Here is a 17472-nt window from a genome sequence, read left to right on the forward strand (position 1 = left end):
CCATCCTTAAAGATTTACTTCAGCGCCTTCGTGGTATCTATGATATGCAGAGCACTGGACCTGAGCCAGTGGAGAGGCCTCCTAATTTGGTTTTGCTTGCCTTTCAAACTTTGCAAACACTGTGCAATGATAGTAATATGGCTGCTGCAACTGCCTGCAAACTAAAGACAGGTAGTAGGAATAACAAGGTACTTCTAACATGACAGCCGCTGGCACTGACACGCTGTGTCTACATTCTCCAATGATGCCGCTGACCTGTCACGAGTATTGTGCTTTATAGGACTGTCCATTTTGTCCTGAGCACATGTTGTGCCTTCCTTTCACTTATCAGGAAGTTGAGTCACGCCATGTGCCAATTAGGAGGCAGAGGTACTGTAGTAGAAGACTTCTCAGCCAATCTGAGGAAGTCAAACCGTATTGCTATCTGTGATTTGCCACAGAAATAAACTCTTCAGTCCTCTGATCATAGCACTTTCCAATTAGCGCACAGTTCAAAGGATGCTATATTGAGAAGATGCTGTGTATTATGTGGTGTTTCAAAGAAGCGCGCTGTAGTGTGCAATCTCAGATACCCTGGATTGAAAAATGTTTCAGCCATCTGGCCAATCAATCTTTATGTGTTCAGGAGCAGCCTTTGGTGATTCATATCTTACCTAAACATATAGAAACACCTTTCTATGGTCTTTGAGCAAGATCATGTTGGCTGCTGGGGAACATTTTAATTACAAAACATGCAACTTTTCGGTGTAACGCCGAAGCAAATAAATAAAACAAAGCCTAGAAGCCACTTCAGAGTGTTAAATCAACTATACATGCCTCACCTCATAAAGGAATATACCAAATATATCCTCCCATTTTGGCATTGTTTAATATTGAACCCTGATGTATCACTGCTTTAGGATTTTTACTCTGGTCACGCTCTCCATGCTTTATTGTCAGTGCATCATAATCTTCATACTAATGTATTAAGGAGACTCATCTTTCATCCATGTCGTGATACTGGACTAATTAAAAAAATAAATAAATAAAAAGAAACTAACGAAACATGAAAAATGGATTTGTTTCATACCTGCAGCATAATGTGCTACAATGCGCATGTTTTCAGTGAATGGCAAACTGACCAAATACATTTATGACTAAATAGCAATTTCAGTGTTGCTTAGTTCAGTGCAGAAAAAAATATTAATGCCAGCTGGGATGGAAAAAAGACATCACATCAAAGCATCCATCCAATCTGAGTGCCTGATGGAACAAAGAAATTACCAAAAAGCTAAGACCTTGAGCTAAAACCTGCAAAAATTCATATTGATGCTTTTTTCTGATGTTCTGTATAAATCATGTTTAAGTGGTAAAATGAATACTTCCAATTGTTGCTCTTTGAATTTAAACACAATCTGTCTGTTTCTCTATACCTGTGTTCTAACTAATGTTTGTTAATATACCAAAAAAGCACATATTATGTAGTTGTATATGCAATGACTAATTGATACTGCATAGGACAAAGAAAAAAAACAATAGTATATTCAAATATTACTGTAGCACAGGTGTTTATCATTACACATAAATATAGGACTTTGAATCTATATTGTGTATTCTAGGATTAAATCAAAAAGGGGTTTCAACGAAGGGAAAAAACGTTTTTTGGCTGTGGAAAATAATTCACTATAAAAGTAATTGATTGCTAAGATATTGGGAGGTATTGAAAGACATACAAACAGGTATGACCGGGGCTACAGAGCCTTTTACCGGGTTGGATGACCTTAAAGTCTAACAATAGATGGGGACCAGCCTAATTGTGCTTAGTTAGATACCCAGGGTGAATGGAAGGGAACACAAGAGGATACTGATGACCTTAAAATGAGAAATATATAAAAATGTGCTAATGAGAAAGCAACCACTGAGACAATATGGTGGCACCTTAAACTCCCAACCTTTTTGCACTTCAAAATGTTCCAATTTACACAGCTGTGAAAAAATAAAACTGTGCTACATGTCAAAACATCTGTCACAAGGCATAACTGGGTTCATTAGACATCTCACCCAGAGTTCCCAATTACAGACCTCAATAATTAATTGCACTTGGAATTAAATGTATTTTCTCATCAAGCTTTTAATTAAATATGACCCACGTTCTTGATTTGAAATTCTGATCTTAGGGTGAGGCTTGGTCTCCAACATGTTTACTTGTGGTGCATTGAGAGATGGCCTGAGCTTTGCAGGCTATAATTACAGAGTCTGATTAAGCACCATCAGACTGATGGGGATCTTTGGCTTTTGGCCAGGTCACAAGCAGAAGACACAAATTGTATCTCTACTTTAACATCCAAATTACACCGGTGATGCCAAAAGAAAACCAAACTAAAATTGGTCATATTAAATTGCCTACCAATTTAAAACAAGTAGATGTAGATAATATGAGCAGCAAACAGTTTGCGTGTGTTTTTTTTTAACACCAGCACAGTTCAGTTTAAATGGTTCTGGTAACAAAAATAATAATCACATTTTAGTTTGTGTGTTCTTAAAGAGAAGAATTAATGATAGCTTTTGTGGTTGTTACTTCCTAATGTGTATCTACAACAAATAACCTTCATAAAATGTATCTCCCTTGTGACACCCAGCAGAACTATCAAGATTTCTTTCATCAACTTCATGCAAATGAACAGCGTTCTCGCCATCCTTCACAATGAATTATTCCTTTTTCTATTTAAGACTTAAATTCAACAGTGTAGCCATCTGTATATTAAGCAGAAATTCACAGTAAACCAGATGTACATAATATGGTAAAAATAAATTAAACGGAAATGTGTATCAACTCCTTTTTTTATTTGTGGGTTACAGTGATCTTTCATTACTTAATTACAAAAGCTGTTGCTTGTTTTTCATTCCAATCAGCAGACTGTTGGAAATATCTGCTAATCAAGGCAATGACAATATTTAAATTCACAATTCAAACAAACCTTTTTGTGAAATTTTAAATGACTTCTCACTGTAATACAGAACCTCTGACACTTTGTTTCAAACATGATCTTTTCTCCTTGTTCATGAACCCCAAACATAGCCTAGTTTATAGTAATAACTCAGTCAACCTGTAGCTTACTTAATTTAGACTGAACTCCAAATATGTTGTTAGTGACCTTGAATGTACCAACAGGGCTGCCACTGGCATTTAATTTATCCACAGTTTTACGAATCCTTCTACTATCCAAGAACAAAGACATTAGCTTCATACGTTATAGTTAGCTAAGTTCTAAAAACATTTGCTCTCCTCTAGAAATTCTCCATATGTCAAGATGTGGCAAATTAAATTGTTGGGAATGATTGTTTTAAACATCAGGAAGTTGCTTTGTGACAGTCTGAAGCTGAAGCGAGATCGCTTGATTGATATGGAGATTGCTTACAGGAACCCCCCACATATACTTTAATATTTTATCCTTTCATTTCTGTCTTTTTGTGATTATTTGCAACCAAAATGCTGTGTAAACACTTCTAGTGTATATAGATCACAGAAATGAAAACAGTATGACCGGATATGAATATCAATGCCTTAGGGGAGGACAGCAGTCAAAATGAGCAGAAATGATTTAATAGCAAAACTTATCTGATAGTCCTTACCCAGCTGGGACCTGAGAATGCTGTTTAGGGAATCTTAAATGAAATAAGATGAATATTCTAAATGTGCAGCCCTCTCTCGTGTGATGGCTGATGTCTTATTAATTTATTTCACATCCTGGCTATTCGCAAGAGCAAGACACTGGATTGCCTGTCTGCAGATTCAGTCAGTCCAATCTATGAATGATAATGTTTCTTTAGACAAATTGTGTGGGCAAAGAGTCAATCTGTGAGTCCCTATATAACCATGCTTATATAAGGTGCAGAGGACAGATTCATCACTATTGAAATGGATGACAGAAGGAAATGATAAAGTATGTATTCATCCTATGTCTGCATTCAAGTGAGGGGCGGGGTTTGGAAGTGACTGACAGAGGTATACGTCTTGGTGTATGAGAGTGTCAGAGGTGACTCACCGATGAAGTAGGCTAACAGGAACAGCAGTGTTACTGAGATGAGGATGGCACTGAGAGCAGCACATTTCCAGTTGCAGTGCTTATAGGGTTTCTTCAGGCTGAAGGCAGGTCGAGAGAAGGTGTTTCGAGGCAAAGGTCGTGGAGGAGGCGAGTAAACTGTGCTGGAGGTCAAAGGGTATCCTGGTGAAGTTGTGCAATACATTGGTGATGTTCCACCTGGTTTGAATAGGAAGTGCCTGGGAAAATACATTTGCTTGTTAGTTCTAACAGAAACACTAGGTGCTCATGACCATAACGTTGCAGGTTACTGTCTATCCAGGTACGGCCCTTTCCAGTGGTAAGTAATACCAAGCACATTCAGTAGTGTTACCATAGTCATGCTAGATTAGTGAGAAAACTAAGGCATTTCGGGTTGAAACAGCTGAAACTGTGAATCTATATTAAATCTCTTTCAGAGGACGAGTGACCACAGCTGGCTCTTGTTTATATATTCCATCCGTTGCGAGAGGAGTAATTCCCCGTAACCATGTGTCAAGGCTACGTAGAGGAGAGATACATTATATAAGGTTTCAGCATGGAGTTGAGCAGATTTATTCGCCCTTGAAGAACATGGCTGGCTATCTCAGAAAACGTGTACAGCTACATGTCCAAGTGCCGGATGATCAGCCCATCAGAGAGCCAGTGGCAGCGGCACTGTTGTCAAGGCCATTTTACTGACAAGCATACAAGAAGCTCTCGAGCAACAGTGACATGAGCGTGATTGAATGTCATATTACAATGTATGATGTGGAAAGTCACCGAGACTATATTTTATTTATACATATCAGGACAGATCTCTCACATGTCCTATTCAAGCAACAGGAGACCGCATGGGCAACTGTGTTCCACACAGCAGTCGTGTTTACCATTATTCAAAAGCAATACAATCCAACAATGTTACTCGATGCAAATTGTTAGTTGTATTAAAACAGGGAAGGGACAAATACAGCAAGGATTGTAACACTGCAGGAGATGTACACAGATGATTGACAGTGTTTCAAAACAGAGGATGCTCGATGGAAAATAGTGCAGGCATCTATTGTTTTCATGGCAAAGCAGATCCTGACAGTAGTCTGAGCCAGATAGCAAACATGCAACATACCCGTCGTTGTACGAGGCATCGTGGCGTGCTGATGCCAGAATGTCCATCTCAATGAGGTTGTCCTGTAAAGTCTCTAGGAATGTCTGCTTTGCTATGTTTCTACACACAGGTGGAAAGATGGATATGAAGCTAGTGTGAGACATGCGTGCAAGAAATACAGAAAGGCCAATACAACTTGTGATCACCAAGCAACATCAACAACTGACAAATGGAGCTCAAGATGGACAGTATGGGACAAAAAAACAAAACAACCAAGGCCCTTATGGAACTACTTCTACAAAGGTGTGACACAAATAACATCTACCTGTCTTATGCCCCTCATTTGGACACTGCCATACCTTGTTTTGTACGAGCCCTGCCCTTCTCTGCAAGCGTCTTGCTCTTCTCTGATAAACATTAGAGTATTCTGGCTCCTTTAAGGTTGTGATTGGAAGAAAACAATGCATCACTTACAAATAAGAACCTTAAAGTCTATTACACACAAATACTACTCTAAGTCTAATGAAAATCATCACTGAGGTTTCATAGCCTTTATACTGATTAGTATCCTTAACTGCTACTTTTTTCCCCCCATTTAATGGTTGCTACATGTCTTAAAACACATTTTCAGCAAACATTTCTAGAGTCTCATGTCTCACTGCCCCCCCCCAAATGAGAGCTCTGTTCCATAAGGAAATACAGCAGCAATGCAATGGAGAAATGAACTGTCCACATGCAATGGGCAGGCTGAACACGTTGCATGGTACAAGAGAAAAGCTTTGTTTTTGATCCCAGTCTCCTCTGCGGCCAGCAGTAAAATCTGTTCATAGTCTTTAAAGCTTGTGTTCTAGGGAAGAATGCTACTTTTAACGAAGAAAGAAATACTTGGCAGAAACTTGGCAGAAAAAAAATGGTGAAGCTGGACAGGGCCAACCAACTGCTGGCATTTTTCCAGTGCTAAAGCACGGCAGAAATATACCAGTGCTGAATTTATCAGTGCAATTAAATTTCCCAAAAGTGACAAGAGAGGGCCATTTTAATACTATTAACTTAGTAAAAGTGACATTTAATATTGCAGGGTCCATGCGGATATTGCTAATGGTTTCAGTTTCCTTATTGGAACTTTGCTAGGTGTCATTTTTTTCCTTCAATGCAATAGGTTATACAGACTCGATTCTGTATGTGATTTCAGCAGCACTCTAGCCTCTCCTCACCATCTGTTTTCTGTTCCACAGGGAATACCTGTACGGGATTAACTGGAGCTGGATGATGTGTAATCATTCATTATACAACTAACTGTCCTTCTACCAGCTGAAATTGATTCTCATTTTCCTGTTGACTGAAGCGTCTCACAAAAACTGAAAGAGGAGACAATAAGTCTGTTCAAGACTGGTTTCTTAGCCACGCCAAATTAGCTATTAGCTATTTTCCTGTCAACAGCTATTTAATTTATGGCAATGTATTTTATCACACAGACCAGTGGTTTTTAATAAGTTCTGAATATATTAAAAATATTGGCAACATTTAAACTGAGGACGCTGTTATGTAACATTTTCAAAAAACAGAAGAAATAAATTACAATATTCAAACCTTAACTTTTGTACATAAAGCTATGCGGCAGCTAAGAACAAATAGCTACTGTTACTTGTGCACACTTTCTGAGCTGATTTTTTCGAGTCAGAATTCAGAAAAATGTTCAGAGAAAGCGATATAAATGGAGGAAAGAAATTCTGTCCTCTCTCAGCTCATCATAGTTTACTGACAGAATCTGAGCTGACCAACCAAATTATAATAAGCCTGAACAGTACTTGTCTAACAGCTTGACAAGATCGATATCAATCATTATTCAGTGACACCTTCACTAGGGTACTACCTGTTCTAAACAGTATAAATATATATGAAGAATCCACCTGTCATTGGCCAGAACTGTGGGTTTTGCTCATTCTTGATTATTTGTTATAACACTTTTACCTATAAGAAACAGAAATGCAATTGCTGCATTTATTTAAATTTACAAACTATTCACTTTTATATATAATATAATATAATATAATATAACATAATATAACATCATGGTATGCGCAATTTTTTGTCATTGTGATCTGTTGTTTTTAGCCTTAACTGCTTTGAAGAGATAATTGCAACAGTTATAAAACAAAGGGTTTTTTCTTTGTTCTCCATAACAACTTACTCAAAGGGTTTATTTAAGGAAATGTGCCGCTGGTGATGTGGCGATTACTTTTTTTCTTTTTACTATTAGCAGACTAAATTGATATCTTGGAAGGTTGAGAAAATTCTGCCTCAGTATTCCTAATTTCATACCGCCTTGCAATAAGACCATCCAAAGAAACACCAGATATTCCCTTTGTTACAATAACACTTGACAGACCTACTTCACACAAGGGCCTCCTATTGAGAAATACTAGAGAAATGAATGCTGATTAATATGAAATAAATAAAACTCAGGGCTGAAGTGGAGGGGCTACGAAGCCTGCTCACGGGAGCCTGAATATAATTTGGTATTATCCAACATGATTGTAATTACTCTGCTGTTTAAACTCAATAGCTTCCCCTGTTAGGACTCCTAGTATTAGGCGAACCAAAAGCACCACTTTTCTCTTGTTTGCCACAAAATCATGTTCATCACAAATATAGGCCTTTGCCCCTAGCAGGATATTTTCCATTTTATTGCTTTGCTCCTTGTTAGCACTGTGGTAATTTAATATGGAGCGGACAGCAGGAACAAGAGGAAACACCAAGTTCAATGGCACCAGCTCAGCTCAAGTCTTCCAGATGCCAACTTCTCTATACATTGTCTGAGAGACAAACTACACAGTACCTTGTTTCCAGGGGGATGTTGCTGTTAAGTAGCCAGTTGTCCTGTGCACTGCCAGAGTCTTGACCACTGGCGGGACCCTCAGGAGGAACGGAGCTGTCTGTGGGCGCAGGACTTGGGTTGCTCCGTGGTGTGTAGTTGCTCCTATTCAAGGAGTTAATAGAGGCTGCATGGTGCTGATGATTGGGCGAGTGGGAGTGGGAGAGTGGTAGAGGAGGCGTCCGCAGCCGAGAGTGATTTTGAAAGGCTCCGTCTGAAAGAAAAGAAAAAAAAACAGAAAAGAAATAAAACATGGAACAGATATTTTAAAAGAATAAAAATTCGACTCATTTACTGTTTGCTTTCAGGCACTTTTGGGTTACCTTTGAAAGCACCATCAAAGACAGCCAGATTCAGTTTGTTTGCCAGCATAGCAAGAATATGGCAGCTCCTTTGAGGATGCACATTCCAAAAGGTTTGTGAAAGCAAGCTCATGTGTGTAAACTAACTGGTTAAGACAAATCCAAAGCTTATTTCACGCCTTATGGTGTTATTTCAACCCAGTCAGGAACAATATTCTGACTGATGAATGATTAGACATAGCTTCGGTAGCACATACACTCACCAGTCACTTTATTAGGTCCAACTGCAATGCAAAATGCAAAAATCAGCCAATCACATAGGACCGTGTTTAGGCATGTAGACGTGCACAAAAGTGCTAAAGTTCAAACTGAGCATCAGCATGGGGAAGAAAGCTCATGGCATCATTGTTGATGCTAAACAGGCTGGTCTTTCAGAAACTGATGATCTGCTGGGATTCCCAAACAACCATTACTAGGGTTCACAGAGTGTAGTCTGAAAACTACACAATGCCCAGAGGCATAGTTGATGCCAGAGGTCAGAGGAGAATGGCCAGACTGATAAGCAAGCAGAATAAACTATAATACCAACTGTTACAACCAAGATATGCAGAAGAGCATTTCTGTGCACACAGCGCATCAGCCCTTGAAGCAGATGGGCTACAGCAGCAGAAGACCACTGATGTCAGCTAAGGACAGACAACTGAAGTTCACACTGAAGTACATTAGGCTATTCTACAGTGGCAGAGTCAGAGTTTGTGGTAAAAAAACATCAAAGAATGGATCCATCCTGCCTTGTATCAATGATTCAGGTTTCTGCTTGTGGTGTAATGGCGTATAAGATATTTTCTTGGCACACTTCAGGCCCCTCAGTACCAATTGGACATCATTTAAATGCCACCTGTCTTCTGATGGCTGCTTCCAGCAAGGTAATGTTGCATGTCACAAAGCTCAAATCATCTCAAACAGGTTTCATAAACATGACAATTAGTTAATTGTACTCAAACGGCCTCCAGAGTGACCAGATCTTCATCCAATAGAGCACCTTTGGGATGTGGTGAGATGAGAGACTCACATCAAGGAAATCTGCAGCAAGTGTGTGATGATGAATATGAACCATAATCCCTGAGAAAAATGTTTCCAGTATGTTGATGAATCCATGAAGAGTTAGGGCAGTTTTGAAGGAACTTGGTAGTACCAGGAGCCTGGACTTATCATCACAAACTGACCAGTGAGTATAAATTAACACCAAAAACTACTAAGTTTTTCACCTTTTCACTTACCAACAAAAAAACGCAGTTAAAAAAGTCGTACTTCTGCTCATTATTTCTCTAACTGACCTCTATCAGAGTGTTCTCTCTACCTCCCACAGAGACCTGTGACAGTTTACTCAGATCAGACACTGACTCCTGTGTAAACAGATTAGCTGGCCTCTTCCTGAAACACACCAATTCACTGGGCTTTTCTGAATTTGCATTTAGCGTTTTTTTGAGCATGCACAGTTTTTTTTAAATAAACAATACTTTGTTTGCCTCCAAACTTCAATCCCGTAACTGCCGCAGCTTAAGTGAAACACATTCATGATTTGATCCAGATTTAATCAACCAGATTAAGAGTGACTCCACTGGTTATGTACCATTTCAAAGCTTTTAGCAGGAAAATTTGCTCTTTTTTCTTTTCTTTTTTTTTTTTTTTTAACCAACTATATTGTCACTTTTTTAAGAGGATTTAAAACTATTAGATATGAAGTCTAGAAGGAGAAATTGTACCCTGTGGTTTTATATTCACTATTTGATAGTGTGCAATTCATGAGATAGAGGACCAATGTCTGTATGCACTCTGTATCCATTTATTTCCACATCTGCTAAGCCATTCATCAATCAATGAACTCCTGGCTTTACACAGAGTGGCTTTTCTTTATAGCAGTAAGCCTCCTTTATTTCACAGATATCCACAACACTAAATTGCCAATTTACAGCAGAGAGAGCAGAATACAGACACACGCAAAGCTTATTTTGTATAATCAGCTCCTTCATTAAAGCGATACCTACTCATGCCAGTCAAGAAGCTTAGAGTCATTTCAGATATTTTTAGGGTCAGGAACATGAAGCTCTGATATCAACATGTGTCAATCAAAGCAGGCACAATAAGAACTTTTAAGGTGCACACTGGGTATTCAGAAAACATTATTATTAAGCTTCAATGCTTAGGTCTAGTCTGCAAAGTGGGTATAAAGTCCTTTGTGTTCAGAGGTGGCATGCTAAATAATGGCTCAGCAAAAGAAATCAACACAAAATGTACCATGCTGTATTAAGCAAGCCTGTTTCTTTTCAGGATTTAAACAAGCTGTTGCTTTACAAGGCACTAGGTAATTTTATACACAGTTTCATATTGTTTCAGTCTAGTGTTTCTGTTTCTGTTTCTTTACGTTCCATTAACTATCACCAAAAAAAAGAGAAAACATTTAAATTTTCACCTGGCTCAATGCCACGTAATCTACATATTTTCTAATGTAAAAGAACCGCTGAAAGAAGTAATTGCTATATGATGCATTTGCTGCACTGACAGATGGTCGGCTACTAAGTTCTCCACTTCTGCACAATGTTGCCTCTGTGCTTAGTCGAGACAGTGAAAGAGAAGCACACCACAGTCGTTATCAGCAGTGGACTAGTGTGAGGTAAAGCCACACGGTTGTTGATGATCTCCTTCCTGCTCAGTAATGTAACTGATTCCCTAAAGCCATTAATAAGGATATGCTAATTAGTTACAGGGACACCACAGATACTCTGAGAAATATATCACAAGGACAAATGCATCGCTGCTCTGGAATGCATTTACTTTTAGGTAAACAAATACTTTACTTCCTACTGTATGACCATCAAGTAAATGTAGGGCAACAAGTGATTAATTCCTCTAACATATTTTTGTTCCACCTGGGGACCATAGAAACAGTCCCCAGTGTTATAACAAGGCTCTTAAGAGCTTTGCTACAACATAAAAAATTACCACGAAAATAAATTGGTGCACATCAATATATCATAAACTTAATATAAGTATAAATTAATACAAGTATGCAGAATGCGCTTGCAGTGTATAGTTAGGACTACTGCCTCTTTTGTTCGCTCTGTTTAAAGACCACTGGAGGAACATATTTGAAATATACTTTCTGAAGTCTGAGCTACTCTGATATTTAGATTTAAATTTACATTTTAAACCTTAATGTATCAACAGTTTTAAAACTGATGGAAAATAATTCTGGTTGGGTATTCCACCTTTGACCTTCCCTTTGGATACTGTAACACAGAAAAGCCATCTCTAAATTCAAGACAGCAGTTGCAAAAAATCAGCGACTGAAAATCTTCTGCAGCCTTTAATCAAACCTTTGATCATCATATGCCCCCTAAAACAATTTCCTTTATTGTGTTTTCACTGATGCATTCCCTTCTGATGAGCTGCTGCCTGCTGAGACCGATTCTTCATCGTAGCTCTTCTTCTAGCACCTGGCAGCCACTGCTCTGCTTTAGCTGTTTGCTAACTATTAATGAGTTATACGTTCAGGATTGAATATAGGTCTGAAAGAACATGTAAATTTCTAACTTTAATTTTTCCATTTCTTTTTAAAATGCACATATGTAAAGGCAATTTCCTTCTAAAGTAAAATTACAAAGCTGAAAATGTTTTTTGTTTTTTAACTCAAGTCTGTACTTTATGGCCCAGTAGGGGGTCAAGGTCCACACGTTTGCCAATCTAAAAATCAGTTTTGCAGTACAACCCTCGGAGAACCCTGAAAGCTGCAAATTACAAAAGATAATTTAGCATGCACAGTCCACTCCAACTGTTTTATTGGCTTTTTGAGAAGTTTTCCCAAACCTGCCAACCTGTTTATATATAAGCAATTCCCAGCACGCTGCACAGTAGAACAGATTATAATAAAGAGAAAGATAAATGCTCGTCGCACCTGGCTCAACAGCCCGGCAGAAAGTCATTCTTATTTTTCTGAAAAGAAACAGAAAGACAAGAAACGCGTCTGAGACCAAGCACAGTGAAACATGACCCCCACAGATGTGGTGATTCAGCAACAATTATTCACTACTATCCAAAGGATGCAAGAAAATAAATGGTTTTCTATTGAACTGCTTTGCACAACAAAATTGGCACAAAAGAAGATTCATTTGTTATCAGAGAGTCAGAGAAGGACTTTGTTACCATAGCCAAACTTTCATAGGACATTCAAAACAGAAGCCTAAAGATACCCATTCAGTCTGGGAATGTGGCATATTCATTTTTCTTTCTAACAGATGTATGCACTGGTTAAGGCCTCCTGATGCTTTTCTAGACAAGTAATTAAGGCAAATCCACTTCATTAGCTACGACCTCACCCTGCACTCTGAGAAATAAGAGAGATGTCTAATGGTGGAATGTTATAATTACTGGGAGACTGCTGTCCCATTTGTAGAAAAATAGTGACACAAAACTCAGGGAAAGATTAAATAAAAATTAATGGTTAATGTTCCACAAACAAGTAAAATAAAATAAAAAAATTAAAATTAAAAATAAAAGAATACAAAATAATTCAAACTCCTTGTAATATTTCTACTAATGTAAAGTTACGATTTTTACTTAAGGATTAGAAATCTTGGTTATTGAGAAGTCCTGGGTATGTTCATTTACTCATGAGCTACTGTATTGAGCTTGTTAATGAAATACTCAGAGTGTATGCAGTAGCCAAACTTTGAATTTTACTCTCGACAACAACAACAACAATAAAATCGACAACCAGTCACAGCAGAGCATCCCTTCATCTGGTCCAATTTAGCACTAAATGAGCCAACAAACCAATAAGAGCAGACTGGGATTTTTGGGTTGGCTGCCTTGGCATTTGAGACGGAAAATAGGTGTTTCTGTGATGAGAAAATTCTGTGCTATGTAAACCTTATATGGCACTAAAATAAAAGTATTAACTTATACGTTATATAGCATTATATCAGCTCTTTATTTCAGTGGATACAGTGGATATATATAATAGACTGAATCAATATAATACCAGATTTTGTGCTTGCAGTGTGTGTCATTTGCCACATTCGGCAAATCACATACAGAGGCCAGGTTCTCAATTTACCACTCGGTATAAAGACCTGGGTTGCGGGATGTTGTATTTCTGAACAAGGACAGTGGATGAAATCTATGGCAGTGATGGTCACACCTGATGAAATAAAATGATATGACATGCTCCAAACACCCGATCAACGCATTGAGGTGTGAGCTATTCGATACAGAATTAATCAAAAGCTATCAAGCGCCCAGATAAATCATTAAATCTTGCTTACTGCTACATCTCCTATGGCTAATCACAGGAGCAAAATTTCCAGTTGAGTACCATTTGTCTATAAAAATACAAATAGAATTTGTCACGAAGGCAGTGAAGCTGCACACTCTACTGACTCTCAGAGGCTGGTTCTCTCTGCTGGACTTGCTTTTTCTTATGACATTAGAGAAGTCTGAATGGAAGATACATGAGGGAATTTCAGCTCTCTTTGCTGGACCCATTTGAGAGGTAACAGGTGCCGAGAACAACGTGATGTGTTTAGCGCTCAGTCCTCCACTCGCTCTCTATGGAAAAATAGGGAAAAAACATATTGAATTGTGACTATAATTTCACCTTCATCACCGAGGTAGAAAATGTTGATATTTTAGAAATATAAGATCCCCAAACAAGCTTTTGCAAAGGAGGCAAGTAAGTAGAAAAGACTTGATGGAAGCAAATATATTTATCCAAAAAATATATGTGGTTGTTTTTAATAACACAACAAAAAAAATATTAGTAACATAATTCAGAAAAATCTAGTTTTACAGCAATTTAATCTATAAGGATTTGCTTGCAAATGCTTCTCTCACCCTGAGATCTAATGGATTTTCTGTCATTCCCTGAGCTGCCTTAGAAAGAACAAGACATGTGTTTATGTATGCTCTGTTCTGTGTGTCACTCTGCTGCAAATCCATCAAGAGGTTGGAGATTTTGTTAGATGGCACAGATGGTCTCCAATCATCATGCAATGGAAGTAATGCATCTCACTTTATGTCAATGAAAGGAAGATATGTAGGTATGCAAAATGCATTATCCATAGTCCCTGCACGCTGACGGACAGCAAGTTGAATGGAACTGGACAAATTGTCTGTTGACTCTAGTTCATTGATAACTTGAAGCTATTACTAAGAGAAACCAATTTCTTTTTATATGTCAGTAAAAAAAAAAAAAAATCAGATCCTCAGAAAAACAGGGGCAAAGCATGGCAGTGCCATGTGCAGCTCATTAAATTATTATTTAGGCTCAGATAGTTTTATTCCTCACGGTGTCTGTGGCTAAATTACTTTCTGGTGTGACCTCTTTTAACCACATTTCTCCGTCCTTGCAGACGCAGCGGGATGATTAAGCAGTTCAAATGAAGACTTATTTGAATTCACACACAGCTATGTCCCTGGGCCTTCTGTCCGGCTCAGCATTCCTGCTTGGTCAGCTGTGCGGTGGTGGTGGTGTGCTGGCCCTTTCACCAGGGAGCCCGGCTGCGCTGAAAGCTAACACTGACCGACCCCATGCTGTTTTGCATTAAGAGATGCTAATGCTGGGAGTTTGCAGTGTCTCAGATCTTGTGGCTCAGTGTGGCAGCGGGATCTCACTGGCAGTCTCCTCGGGAAGAAGCCCCTCAGAGAAAGCTGAGGGCCACAGTGAAACACATGCTTCATAAAAGAACTGCAGGCTTCAGCGAGCAGCCTCATCAGCCTTAGAGAAACTATTGCTCAGTGTTCCTCTAGATAAAAGCAGGACTCCCCCCACCCCACAGGGAAAAAAAGGGAAATAAATAAACACTGCTGCCTTGAAAGCTACTAATGTGAATAATGATATGCTGCTGAGAGTGTTTACTTGTTCAAAATCTAGCAGAACATTTTAAGTCCTGTATGGGGGCTCAAAGACGACCTTGAGCAAATGTAATTTTAAGTGATAAAAAAAACCACCTGTTTTCTAGAGCAACAGATATACTGTGAGACAATTATTTTGGCATGCAAATTTTCTGTGGTTGTTTGCTGCCAATAATAATGTTATTTATTTATTTATTTATTTTGCTACAGTCTGTTAACCCTGACTTTGAATTTGTCTTCTACAACTGACCTGCATTAAAAAAAAGATCTGATTTGATATTCCAGTCATTTTTGCCATGGTGGCTTTTAAATTACCTTTTTTTTTGCTCATGCAATTCTCACTGAAACCTGAGATGCATGCCAAATTCACATTTACATTTAGTAACATGAAACCTTTTTTATCCATAAAAAGAGAATAAAACAGAAAACATTTGAATTATTTTTCCAGATGTTTAATTAAACAAATATAGAAATGTGTAATCTGGTTAATTATATTGGCTATGTCATTTTGTGTATACAACACTCATGCACGCTCAATGGCAGATACATTTATGTAGCTCATGATAACATTGCCACTAATTATTTGACACAAACTACACAGACAGTTCTCCAAATTTGAATTTTAAAAGAAAATCTGCAAGACTATAGAATGACTGAAGAGACAGGCAACAAACAAGCTTACATAACTCATTAGGTGGTTTAAGTTAGCTGAAGAACGAAGGCTATTTCCTCTTATATAACTGTACGTCGCTTCTTACTGTCAAACATTGTGTAGAACTAAATAATAACATTCATTAATGAAGAATCTCAAGCAAAGCCCATTTTGCCAAGCACTAAGCAATATTTACAAGTTTCTCAGAACAGACAAGCATGGAAATATTAAGAGCTCTGGTGTACTGTTATATGAAATTGTATATGAAGGGCACATAGAAACTTGCTCTACTTTGCAGTTTAACAATCAGTCCTACAAAACCTGAGATGACCAAAGCTACTGGTGGGGGACATTCCTCATCGGTAGTCTCCAACCCCTTACTGACAGCCAGAGGCCAACCTAAACGATGTACCTATGCAAATCAGTGTCATTGTTATGAGACAAATCTGCTGCTTTAAAGGCCATTCCCCCCACCCATGTCCCCTTCAGCACAGTCATGTCACTGTTGGGTGACCAGCATGTTGCTACTGAGGAATTAGTGTTGAGATTTGCGATGGGATTAATAGCTCCTTCTCCGGGCTTTCTAAACAGGCAGCTGGGGTAGTTTGGAGCTCTGTGAGCTAACCCTTTAGTATTTGATTTGTAAGATTGATCAGATATTTCAATTTTTTGAATTTTCCTTTGGGTTTACTCCACCAGTAACAGATGTACAGTAGCTGAAAGACATCGACATTAAAACAACTCTAAAGCATCTTATTTAGCATGCAGATGTGAGTGATAAGTTTCATAATGTTTCATAAACACAAAGAAATAACTTTTTATACTGAAAATGAAGGTCTAAGCAAAAGTCTCTGAATTTGTAGCAACCAGAATAGTACAATGCAGCAACAAACAAATAATATATGACCATAATTTCAGCCTCTAGACCAGCCAAATTACATTTACCTGCACACACAACTCATGCAAATAAAAAAGATATATCATTATAACTGAAAGTTAACTACTGATAGTGTGAATAACATAGTCTGACTGCTGCTTGGTAAACATACTGTAAATATTTTACACTCACTACATTTCTGTCATCTCCTAACACCATGTGAGTCTGTCAGTCTGAGTGAGTGTTAAGTTAACAGCAGGAGACATTGCGTTTCATGAGGAATAATTAGCTGACATTTATTAATAAGAAATCATGTTGGGACTCTTTAGACTCAATCTAGCTCAAAAACCATGTTTTGCCATGCTATTTAAATAAAAAAAATGACAGTGTTTATTTTAAAACTGTTTTAACATAACTTCAGACCACTCAGACTTCAGAGTAGGATATGGCAAGGACTACATTTCAGTACTTCAGTACTGTCTCAGTACTGTCTTTTTTGTATTTCTTGTCTGAGGTGTGGAGGTTGCATGCAGCTGCTTTTGAGGGATTTTTAGATGGATACTCTCACCATCAAACATTGAAATTGAAGAGAAATATCTGTGACAAATATCTCCTGCTGAACCAAAATCGTCCATCTCTTTGTGTGAGGCTCTGAACTTTGCAGACCTTGCTTCAGAGAGTGCTGTGCATTTCCTGAGGCTACATATCG

General features: G+C 38.2%; 1 protein-coding gene across 6 annotated transcripts in view; it reads right to left on the reverse strand.

Moving 5' to 3' along the window:
• Nucleotides 1-17472, reverse strand: part of tenm4 (teneurin transmembrane protein 4) — a 144111-nt gene that overhangs the window by 70748 nt on the left and 55891 nt on the right. For 3 of the 6 annotated variants that reach the window (XM_080289316.1, XM_026192539.2, XM_026192538.2), the window contains 4 exons: nt 7985-8234; nt 5505-5579; nt 5167-5265; nt 4026-4261 (listed from right to left, as the gene is read on the reverse strand). In XM_080289316.1, the coding sequence (XP_080145442.1) occupies nt 4026-4261; nt 5167-5265; nt 5505-5579; nt 7985-8234 (660 nt within the window). The remainder of the gene's footprint in view (nt 1-4025; nt 4262-5166; nt 5266-5504; nt 5580-7984; nt 8235-17472) is intronic. The other 3 variants (XM_080289317.1, XM_026192542.2, XM_080289315.1) reach the window with 1 other exon arrangement.

Source organism: Astatotilapia calliptera, chromosome 14 (assembly GCF_964374335.1).
Source record: "Astatotilapia calliptera chromosome 14, fAstCal68.1, whole genome shotgun sequence".
Taxonomy (NCBI): domain Eukaryota; kingdom Metazoa; phylum Chordata; class Actinopteri; order Cichliformes; family Cichlidae; genus Astatotilapia; species Astatotilapia calliptera.